Consider the following 11,615-nt stretch of genomic DNA (forward strand, 5'->3'; position numbering starts at 1 on the left):
ATAAGATATTTAAGGTATATATTTTTATTGAAGTCATTCTCAACTTTTACCAATTATTTGAATAAGCCAATTGACTCGATCTTGACAGTGATTGATGAGAGGTTTTCTACTATCCTATGATTCTCTGTCTAGATTTGAGTGAAAATAACCCAAAATCAGATCATTAAAAATATTTTTTCACTGAGCTTGCTCATGGAATGTGTAGACTTTCCCTTTGCTGACTTATCTCCTCCTGGCATTTTATTTACATTAATATTAAGATCCACTTGCATTTTCTGAGTGTGCACGGGTAGTTGGGAGCAGACACTTTCCTCATCCATCCCCCATCCCCTACTTCAGCCCGGAGTGTGTAAGGAGGCCACCTGGCCTTCCAGAGTCACCACAGGTGATCCACACATTGGAGAAGCCACATGGCCATCATCAAGGTCTGTGTTAGGAACAGAAGGACAGTGAGCCTATAGGAAGGTTCTTCTAGAACATTTCACTCAGGTGCCTCTAAGTGTTAGGGTTTTGGGCATCACTTTCCTTGGGGAAAGCCAAGGAAAGGGACCCTGGAATCAGAGACCTTGGCTCCTCAGAGCAGCGAGTTGGAAGGCCTTGAAGCTTTGTCTCTGGAAGGAGCTACTGGAGACTGGCCACTTCCCAGGTGACTTTGTGGGGTGGGATGACGGCAACCTACCTCCACACTCAGTGACCTTTCTTGGAGAGGAGCTTAGACCCCGCACCAATGCCAAGGTAAGAGATGGGTCAGATGATAGGCAGGTGCCTCCAAAGCCCTTGGACCTATCCCATCACAGCCCGAGACTCAAGGACTCGGACAGAGACTGTGTAACAGGAACGCCCTCCCTGCCCATGGGTACCTGAGTGCGCTGTAAGGTGGAAGGAGCCTGGCCCTCTCTGAGCCTGTTTCCTTATTCACTAGTCATGGACCTAGCCTTCTCCGTGGTCCCTTCCAGCTCTGCTCGCCCATGAGGCCGTGACTCACCTGCAGTGGTGAGACCAGCCAGTCACCAGCAGAGAATGGACACCACCCAACAGGTCCCTCATCTTTTACCCAGGAGACGGGGTGAATGTGACAACCCTGAAGATGGGATGAGAACTCAGGTCTTGGCAAAAAGGCAGAGCAACTCTTCCCACTCCGGGCAGAAGCAGAGCACAGGGATGGGCTGCTTTCTGTCTGCCAAGACCCTGAATCTCTGCGGGGCAGGAAGGGGCCGTTCTGGTCGGTGGGCGCAGGGGAGGCAGTGCCCCCACCACCTCGATGCAGCTCCCAGCCCTGACTCTGGGCCTTGTGGTCAGTGGGAGAGTGTGGGCGGGGAGAGGTCGCACCATCTTTCAGGAGTGTCTGAAGATGGGGCCCGATTTGGACCACTTGTCAGGGGCAGGTGGGGAGGTTCCAGGACCGGGGGATGGTCACAGTCCTCTCATGACCTCCCACAGGTGGCTCTGCCCCTGGGCAGGGGAGAGCGGGTCAGTCCTCTTTGAGCGCCCGGAACTCGGGCATGCTCCAGGTCCGGGGCGGCGGCCGAGTGTCCCGCTCCACGTCCTCCGAGATGGTCCGGATGTCGCTGGCGAAGGGGGAGATGCGAGCGCGCGTCTTGAAGGTGGTTAAAGCCAGGCTGCCGCGAGGCCGCAGGCTCCACTGGCGGGTCAGCTTGTGGGCCTCCTGCTCCTGCTTCATCCTCTCCAGGACTTCCTGCAGCACCGAGCGGAAGAGCTGGGACACCTCGTGCACCTGCGGCTCCTGCTCGGCCATCAGCTGCCGGAACCTGGGAACGCAGGACGAGAGGGCCGTCACCTGGATGGCTCGTGGCCCACCTCCGAGGCTTCTGTGTGCACCTTCCAATGTCAGTTTCCACGTCCTCCACTTCCCCACTTCACCTGAAGTGAATCAGGAGCCCTCCACCTTCCTATTGCTTCAGCCCATCTCGAGTTCAAATTCCAGCTCTGCCTCTATAAGCCTCAGCTTCCTCATCTGTAAACTGGGATCACGGCCACCTTTCCGTGAGGTTTAACGAGCTAACATATGCAAAGATGCTGGCACTTACCTGGGATTATTCATGCAGGCGCAGTAAGGGAGCCCCCTGCTATCACCTCCCACTGCTGCGAGGCTGTCTGGCTGACCCTCGCCCACTCTTCTCCACCCACTGGCCTGAGTGGTCTCTCTGAAATGTATATATGATTTGGTCGCTGCCCTGTGATGTTCCTTCCATAGCCCCCGCCACCTTCTAGGCGAGGGTGAACTGTTTGGCCTTGTACTTCCACTGTCTGCGCTCCGGCTGGGAAGGTCACATGTGGTCGTCATAGCCCTAGGTTCTCCTGGCTCCCGGCTCCCTGTGAGCTTTCCCAAGCTGGTTCCTCTGCCTAAAATGTCTTTGCTACAGCTGGTTCCTCTGCCTAAAATGTCTTTGCTAGAGCTCAAGAATAAGCAGTAGTTAGCAAGTCCATTTACTACACGAGTCCCTCCCCCATATGGAGAGTCAGGACTTCTCAAACTTCTCCACAGTGACATGAGGCAGAAAATGTGACAGGACAATCATTACCATGTGTGTCCTCAGCCTCCCCGCCATGTCTGAAGTGTGGTGTGCCAGCCTGGATTCTTTCACCTGCACACACATGACTCACCCACCCCTGTCTCCAGGGTTCCCTGGAACTAGATCCGTTTGTGGGGGGCAGGGAGATTTCCACCATACAGACTGAGAGAAAAGGGGGAGGGTAAGATTCTCAGCCTGGAGGAGGAAAGAGGGACTGGGGATCAGAAGACTACCCAATCCAAAGGAGTGGCCAGGACCGGAGAAGGAGGAGTTTTTTAAGGAGAATTTCAAAGAAAAACGGTACAATAGATATGAACATTGATCAAAGAGACGTGTGAAGGAAGATTCGGGGAGGCTAAGAGGGGTTTTAAGGTGTTTTACTGTGGACTTGTTATTTCTTTATAATGTATTTTGAGAAATACAGATGAAGAACTTGTGTTATCTTTGAGTGAAGTTATTTTTGGTTGTTGGACTACACTTCTGACTTCGGTGTGGATCCAGCTGAGAGTGGACTGTGCAGGCCACAGTAAGGTTATACTTAGGGTGCTCTCCTCCCTAAACTTGTGTGCCTCCAGGAGCCACCCGCTTCCTCCTCTGCGCCCCCAGCCCGGCCTAGTGCACCATGGCCTCGTTCAGATTCCTCCTCCTGCCTTGTTCCTTCTGACAGATGACCAAGTCATCCAGGCCCCCTGGCTCCAGTCCTGGTAACCTCAGGTCCCACCATTGCAGCCACCCTCCCTGGAACCTGCAGCCCAAGAGCGGGGCCCTGTGCCAATGCCAGGTGTTACCTGAGGATGGCTGGCCCACAGTAGGAAGGGTGGATCTTGGCACAGACATCCTCCAGCTGCAGCCGCTCACCAGGGCTGAGGTCATAGGTGGGCCGGGGCGTGCTGGCCAGCCAACTGTAGTCCACTCCAGTACAGATCTTCCTGACCGCGTTGCTGCGGTCCCGCTGCTGCCTCTCGGCCTCTCGCATCTGCCCCACCAGCTCCATCATGAGTGTCTCCAGCACCATCTCAGCTGGACTCCGGGATGACAGCCGTGGAGAGGCCTCGGTCCACCGGAGCCACGGGATGAGGGACATGGCCCCGCCAGGCCCTGCTGAGACAGGGCAGAGTTCGTGTGTCTTCCTCGGGCTCCTCTGTCAGTTAGGATGGGCAAAACCAGGGAGAAGGAGAAGAGCTGGGCCCCCCGAGTGAGAAGCCCTGCTCCGTCCTCAGAGCTGGGCGGCCTCGAGTAAGTCGCTTAACCTCTCTGAGCAATCATTTCTAATTCTGGAAGACAAGATGGGGTTGTGAGAAACAGTTGTGAATAAACTTGGGGTGCACCACATAAAAGTAAGATACTCTCGTGGTGATAACAACCCCTAAAGCACCCAAATGATTAAGCCCAGAGAAGCTGCCTTCTGAATTCTTACTAACTTCAAATAAAGAAGGAAGCATACTGTGTATGTGCTCAGCCATACCAGGACTGGAGCCAGAGGGCCTGTGTATGTGCTCAGCCATACACAGTATGCTTCCTTCTTTATTTGAAGTTAGTAGGAATTCAGAAGGCAGCTTTTACCCTGGGGCGTAAAGGGGAGAAAAATGCAGACAGACAGGACAGATGCCTACATCCCATGTCAGCCTAACAGGGAAATACCCTAAGTTTCTAAATGCTCCCAGCCTATTGCTGAAGGAAGCTTACAATTGTATGGGGTTGACATCATCCTGCAAAAGACACAACCTACCCACCATCCATTCATTCATTTATTCCTCATTTATTCATTCAGAAGCATTAATCGAGCACTGTGTATACACCTGTGGAGGAACGCAAATGGGAAAGCACCTTGGGAACCCTATTCTCTAGCAGACACAGGATATGGTGAGTAAAAACCATAACATCAGTGGAAACAGGTAAACATGACGGGTGAAGCGTAGAGTCCATATTGATGGGGGGAGGGGAGGAGTGACCCTAGATGATGAAAGGAGCCACCGAAGGCTTTGTGGACGAGAGCAGGCTGAAGGGTGGCGAGTGCAGGCTTCAGACACATGGACCGATGGAGATGGTGTCCCAGGTGGAGGACCCAGATGTGCTACAAGGTGAGACATGTGCGAGGAGCATCAGGTGTGACAGAAGGGACCTAACTCAGCAGCATATTCCCACAGGGTCCTGCTAAATACAGGTGTGGTGAATGACTGACTGACTAGATGAACGAATGAATGGATGAATGGATGAATGGATGGATGGATGGATGGGTGAATGAGCTGCCATCTCAGGCATGCCCGCTCCTCGTCAGAAGTGGGTTTGTGCCTCTGACAGTAGTGATGGTAAGTACTATTCCTGGGCTAAAACCCGAAGTGGTCTTCGAGGTGCCCCACCTCCCTTTTCTGCACCTCTTCCTTCCAGGGCACGCCCCCTTCCACGCACCCGTGGGCCTCTTCCTGCCTAGACTCTCCTGATTCAGTGAAAGGAGATTCAACGAACTCAGTCTCAACAACATGGCGTGAGACATGGGTCGCCTCTTGAGCACATACACATTTTGAGGCGGCCCTCCCACCACCCTGCACCCACAATGCTTAGCCCAGAGAAATAAACTGTTAATGCTGAAGAATCAGACGCAAATAGGAAAATTATCATGGGGTAGCAGGAGCTTTCTAGAGTGGCACAAGTCAAAAATGTCTACTTAACCATGGAGACGTGAACCAGTTTCTCACGGTGGCATGGCTGGAGCCAGCTCCCAGCCCTGTCTGTCCCCCTTCTCTTCTCATGCCATGAGGGGCCTTGCAAACATGTGTGGACACCCCAGCCTTCATTTCCAAGGCCCATCCACACCCCTACCAACAGGGGCTGTTCTCACTGCTGATGTCACTCACCCTTGGGAGACTGGGCCCATGGAGGAGGCCTGCTCAGGCTCCAGAAGTGGGTGGGTGCCAGCCTGGGCAGGGAGTTCTGGATCTCGGTACCTAAGGCCTGATCTAGAGGAGAAGTGACATCAGGGCGGGCATGTCTCCTTAATCCCCCAGACTCCTCACCACAGGTGGGACTCAGCCGGAAGAAAGCCAGAGTGTAGCCCAGGGCCAGCAACCCTCTTCCCAAGGTTCAACTCTCGTGCCCCTGACCTAAGCTGGCCTCTAGAGACAGGTGCTCAGCCCGCGTCAGATGACAGGAGCTGGGTGATCCCACCTGGGGCCTGGGGTGCTGGGCTTTTAGCTCCTCTGGCCCAGGCGGTGGGGTCTCATGGGGGCAGGGGTGTGTTCTGAATTTTCTCTCCCCGGCTCCCCACTCTCCTCACCTCCGACACTCACTCCCCAGAGCTGGAGGCTTCGGCAGAGACAGGGTTTCCGCAGGGCTATTTCTGTCTCTGGTGCCAGCTGCTCTCCCAGGAGGCTCTTCAGGAGGTCTGATTAAGTTCTTAAAGGCAAAGGAGGGAGGGGGAGATGGAGGGAGGGAAAGAGGCGGGCTGGCCAGATAGATGCCTGAGGAGGCTGGCTTATTCCAGGGCCTCCCCAGCACCTGACCCAGCTGAGACCCAGTGTGAGTCTGTGTTGTGACCGAGCATCTGGGGAACAAGGTGATGGCAGGTGTGGTCCGATAAAGATGCCCAGAGATTCATCTCAACAGCAAAAGTTGTCACTAGGTGCTCTGCACAGTTGGTATTCTGCTCCCTCTCTCTGGATTAACCCCCGTGGCAGAGCCCAACTCCCAAGTGTAGCCTTCAAGACCCCTCACACTCCTGCTCACTGCTGGGCCATGGCAGCAAGCACCATGGCGACTCTGGAACTTTCCCCTGAGGAATGCCTGCTTCCCATTCAGTCAGCAGCACCTACGATCTGCCCCCAATGCATGGACTGAATACTTGTTTTTAAAAAATTAGGACATTTGAGGAAATTTGAATATGAGCTGAAGGTTAAAAAAATGTTGGTTATCTTAGGTTTAAAAAATAGTTTTATGGTTATAGGGGAATATTAACAAATAGCCCCATCTTAAGAGGTGATGCTGCAGTGTTCCTGGCTGAAGTGTTATGATATCTGCAATGTCTTATATTCAAATCCTTCAGAAAATGTTACATATATGTGCGCGCGCGTGCACACACACACACACACACACACACGCAGACATACAGATAGGGCAAATACAGCAGAATATTAACAATTGTTTTAACTAGGGGCAACTTACGGGATTTATTGCACTATTCTTCCAACTTTTCTGCATATTTGAGTATAGTCATAATTTAAAAGTTGGAAAAAATCGAGCTCAAAACTCGCTTTTTGCAGGAAGCCTTCTCACTTCACTCTTCCTGGTGGGCTTGCCTTGTTCTTCAGCCCTGCCCACAGTTCATATTTTACCCCTTAATAGCGCTGTGGCATTTCTCACAGCTGGTTGTGGGTGTTGAGGGAACAAACAGTGGCTTGTGCTGGGCCGGGCTGGGGTCTGAAGACTAAAGGGCCAGGCCTGAGTTCTGACTGGCTCATGACTCAGCAGACACAGATGGGAGTGTGCAGTGTGCCTGCACGGTGCTCTGTGCTCATTGCTGTGGCTCCCTCAGGGAGCCTACGTTCGCGAGAGGGACTGAAACACATAGACACGCAGTCTCGATACTGCTGAGGGGCATGCCCAGTGGTGCAGTCCCTCTGTCTGGAGGGACACAGCTGTGACTGGGCAGGGACCATACAATAAACGGTCCCTTGGTTGATCGCCAATGCAGATGAGGCTGGTGTTGGGGAAGTGCAAGCTTCGGCAGAGAAAATCTGATTTCAATTCCTTGCAGCCTTCCCCTCCCTGCCATAGCTGCCCATGTCCAAGTCACCTTTAATGCTCCTAGCCTCAGTTTCCCCGCCTGTAGCATGGAGTAATAAGGGTACCTACTTCAAGTTACTGTGGTTACTGTGGAGATCAAATAAGGTCATGTTCGTGTAGGTGCAAGAATTCAGTTCATCCTGGTCTGTGACTGTCTGTCCCTCAGCATGGGGATTCTTGCCCTGGGGCCCACAGGGAGGATTTAGAGGTTTATGAACTCAGATTGGAAAAAAAGACCCATCTCTATTTCCACTAACTTTAACTGAGATGCAATATTTCCGCCAGTTACAAACGAGGGCCCCAGACCGCAGCGCTGCCGGTTACGCCTGTGACTTTATCTCCAGCAGAGATCACAGATATTTTCATAATACTGTAACCATGATATTCCTGAAATATCGCCTGAGCTCATCACTACTATGAAATCGTGGTATTTGTTAGACCTGCCACTTGATTTTGTTATTTTACATGTTGATAGAAAGGCACATATATTAACTTTTTTAAAAAAGAGGTCGATGCTTGCATTTCAATACAGCTGGTTTCTTTTATAATCCTATGAACTTAATTTTCTGTACAGACGTTTTGCTGAGAATGCGTCCACAGGCTTCCAAAGGGGGCGACGACACAAAAAGTAAAGGACCCCTGGCTTGGTGCAAGCTCAACCCCTGGCCTTGCCCCAACCCCAACTTCTTGGGAGCTGAGCCCCCTCCCCGCCCCCACGAAGGAAGAGCTCAGGGGCAGAGCCTCAGTTTACCCCGCGCCAGTAGGAAAGCCCTTGCTTGTTCTATCTCTGCTCGTTGGAGTCACTCCCCGAAGCCCTTTCTCTTTCGTTCTCTGCTCTCCCCCTCCTCTTCCTCTCCTCTGCACTACCCCTTCCACCCCTACTCTCTCTGAGCCTTCCTGTCAGCCTATTTTTGAACTTCCCTGAGGATGCAGTCTTTTCCAGGGCTCTCTGGGAGAAGCTACCACCAGCTGTGGCTCGTTAGACACTTAGATACGCTAGAAAAACCACCCCCAGGCCTCAAGGGTAAGAAGAGTGGTCCAGGCAGTGAGCAGTGAGGGGGGGACCAGGGACATCTCAGTGGTGGGAACAATGCAGGTTGTGCCCTTGAAGTTGGAAGCAAGGCTCTGTCTCTCCCCGTAGGAGGCCTGAGAAGTTTACCTGCCTCTGGTAAGTAGAGGCAACTAGCTCCTAGCAAGGCAGGGAAGGATGGCTCAGTCCCCACTAAGAAGCTGTTTTCTTGGCACAAAGGGAGCCCCGCCCAGGCTCCACCTCTGCGGTTGGGCTCTAGCAGCTGAGCTGGGCGGCTGCAGGCCAGGGCAAGGGACTGCCCTGCATGCTCCCCAGGACCTGTGGGCACCTGCGCCAGGCTGTCTCAGGACACCCGCTACTTCACCGAGCAGGCAGGGTGGCTCTGCTGAGACTGGACCCTGAGTCTAGGCAGAGGTGCAGGGAGTAGATGCTCCCCCTTCTGACTGACCTTCCTCCTAGCCCTGTTTTGGCCAAGGTCCAAGGCCAACTTCACAGATTGCCAATTGACCTTATTTTAGTTTGGCATCAGAGTAAAATAATAAAAGTAATCCACCAAGCCAGGCGTGACTGAGCCTGACCTGTGAGCCTGTGCCCACTTGACAAACACCTGCTCATCCTTTAGGACCCACCTCCAGCATCAGGAATTCTCTGCAACAGCCCCATGGCCTGCACTGAGGTAGAACTGTGTGCCTGCCGGTGCCTGGCACCAGGGCCTAGCATCACGACATCCATAACAAAGATGTTTCTCACTTTTTTGATTGTTTTTCTCTGTCCTTACTCAGCTGTGAGCTTTGTGAGGACAAGAGAAGACTTTGTTGAATCTGCCTGGTGTGCAGCAGGCGCTTGGTAAGTGGTTCCTGAATGAATGAATGAATGAATGGCAGTCAGTTCTTCTCATTCTGAGGCAGAGATGCAACCAGGAGGGAGCAAGTGCTCAGGTCCGACTGACCATAGCTGGATGGGGCTGACCGCCTCCGAGAAACAGCCCTGATCCCATGGTCGCAGCTCAGGGTCCCTCTCCCTGGAGGCCAGCTCACACCGCTCTGTCTAGGCCCGCTTGCCTGGGCCTGTTAGCGGGGGACTCGCAGACAGCTCTGTGGCTGGGGGACTGAGGCCCACACATCCCCCATGTGTCCTAGTCACTGCTGTGTCCCGAGAGCCTGATTCTGCACCTCAGGCTTTAATAGGTGCTCGAGTCACAGCCCTCTGTCCGTGAGAGAACGTCTGATTTGGGCGTCACCTCTCTTCCCCTGCCCGAGTCCTCTCCATAAAAGCAGAAGAGAAAATGCTGGGTCCTCCCAGACAGAGTGTCTGGTTCTGGAGGGGACAATAGCTGTGGCTTCCTATGGCTTCCTCTGCTTTATAAAGCAAAGACAGGCCGCAGCCCGCGGATACTGTAGAGTCCACGGACTCTTGGGGAGCATCTGAGGGCTGACAGGACTTCCCTGTGGCCATCTGCACAAGGGACTCAAGCTGCTCAATAGGCTGTCCCCAGCCCGCCACAGCCCCGAGCCACCCCTCCAGCTGCAAGCTGGTGTGGCCTCCGCCCTAACTTCTAAAGGTACCGTTGCAATCCAGGTACCAAAGCCACTGTCTCCTGGGAGACGCCCCTCTTACCTGGCTTTCTGAGGTCAGCCCTGCGGAGGCGAAAGGTCCAGTGAGGGTCCTGCTTTCTGCTTCCCGGGCTGGGAAAAGAGAGTGTCTGGATCTTTCCAGGGGGAAGCAGAAAGTTCAGCAGGCACGCCTGGGGGACCGGGTGGAAGACACCCCAGGCCGCTCCCTCTTTGCTGCTGCTGCCGGTGGCCTCAGCTTTTCCCTCTCTTCTGTTTCTGAGAAGTTGTGCTGAGAGAAAACAACATGGACCAGAGGAGGGATCCAGCCGTGTGTGTGTGTGTGTGTGTGGTGGTGGTAGGCAAGGAAGGCAGACACGCGCGCGTGTCCCAGGAGGCTGGAACCACACTCCTCTGAGGCACTGGAGGCGGGCCAGCTCCTGATCTGTGGTTGCCTGGAGACCCACTTAAGCCTCTTTTGTCAGGAGCTGTGTGATCTGCACAGGGAGCCCTCTGACCTGACGCAGACACCTGAGAAGACCTGGGCGAGGAGAGAGGCCCGAGTCCAGATGGCATTCTCAGCCCCTCCCTCCCCAGACACGGACGGGTTGGCAGGAATGGGAAGCAAGACGTTCACTGCACCCCCTGCGGAGCCCTGGGTGGACCTGCTGTGGGCAGATGTTTCCAGCAACGTGGATGGTCCCGAATGGGGGTCTCCTCTTGCTGCCTCCTCCCTCCGCCGGGAGAGGGGCGACCCTGGTACTGAGGGCAATGGCCTGAAAAGATGTGTCTTCACCCTCGCTTCACACATCCTTCCCTTCCCTCCTCTTTGCTAATCGAAATTCTCTCCTTCCCTCAACAAGCTCAAGTACAGAAATTTCTTTGGACTTTCTGGAGGAGGGGCGGGCCTGAGAAGTATTCCAGGGAGGAGAGGGAACAGGACCCGTGATTAGGACTTTGAGGCGCTCGAAGTAACACGCGGGGCTGGCAGGAGCCTCCTGTTGCTGTCTGGCATCTCACACTCACATCTGGGCCTTCAGCCTGTCTCGGTGCGCTGGACACTCTGTCACTTGCAGACTATTCTAAGGCCACCTATGGGCCAGCTTGCACCTAAGAGACATTCGGTGCGTGAAATGGATGCATGCTGCCCTGCGAGGGACTTGGGGGTTCCGTAATGGGCACTAAGCTGCATTTTAATAGATCTCAGGTGACGCCGTACCAGGTACCAGGTGATGGTTTTGATTTTTATCCTGGGTGATATGCTGCTCTGTGCTTGCTCTATGGCTAATTCCATTAGGCTGCCTGCCTTCCCTCCTCAGCCATCTTCCTCCTCTCGACCAGCTCACAGCACGACAGTCCCGAAGACTGGGAGGGTCACTTGGAGGATAAGAGACTCACACATTTCGAGTAGCTGAAGCGGACCTCCTCGGACCCACAGTTTCCAACTGGCTTCCACCCCAGGGCCAGCTAAGGCCAGAGCAACCTGCTGCAGGTAACTGGGGGTCCTCACCTCTGAGTGCCCCACCTCCATCCTGGCACGTCCCCGAGGGCAGAAATTCTAAGACATTTCCATGCTCAGGGGAAGGGAGCAGCCAGACCAGAGAGCTCTGCCCTCCTTTTGGGAAAGTTGCTCAAAGTGACCAAGTCTTTCATGCAACATGTATGTCTGGAGCACTTTTCTGTGCGCCACGATGCTAGGAGCCGGCTGAGGATGATGCTCCC

The 11,615-nt window shown here is 53.9% G+C and overlaps 1 protein-coding gene across 1 annotated transcript; it reads right to left on the reverse strand.

Moving 5' to 3' along the window:
• RD3 (RD3 regulator of GUCY2D) lies at positions 1-3,618 on the reverse strand. The gene is made up of 2 exons (XM_039881624.1): positions 3,323-3,618; positions 1-1,769 (listed from the first exon to the last, which is right to left on the reverse strand). Exons 1-2 carry the CDS (start codon positions 3,616-3,618, stop codon positions 1,472-1,474), a joined length of 594 nt encoding a protein of 197 aa, XP_039737558.1. The 3' UTR covers positions 1-1,471.
• Positions 3,619-11,615: the final 7,997 nt, after the last annotated feature.

The sequence above is a fragment of the Pteropus medius genome, unplaced genomic scaffold (assembly GCF_902729225.1).
Source record: "Pteropus medius unplaced genomic scaffold, Ma_sr-lr_union100, whole genome shotgun sequence".
Classification (NCBI taxonomy): domain Eukaryota; kingdom Metazoa; phylum Chordata; class Mammalia; order Chiroptera; family Pteropodidae; genus Pteropus; species Pteropus medius.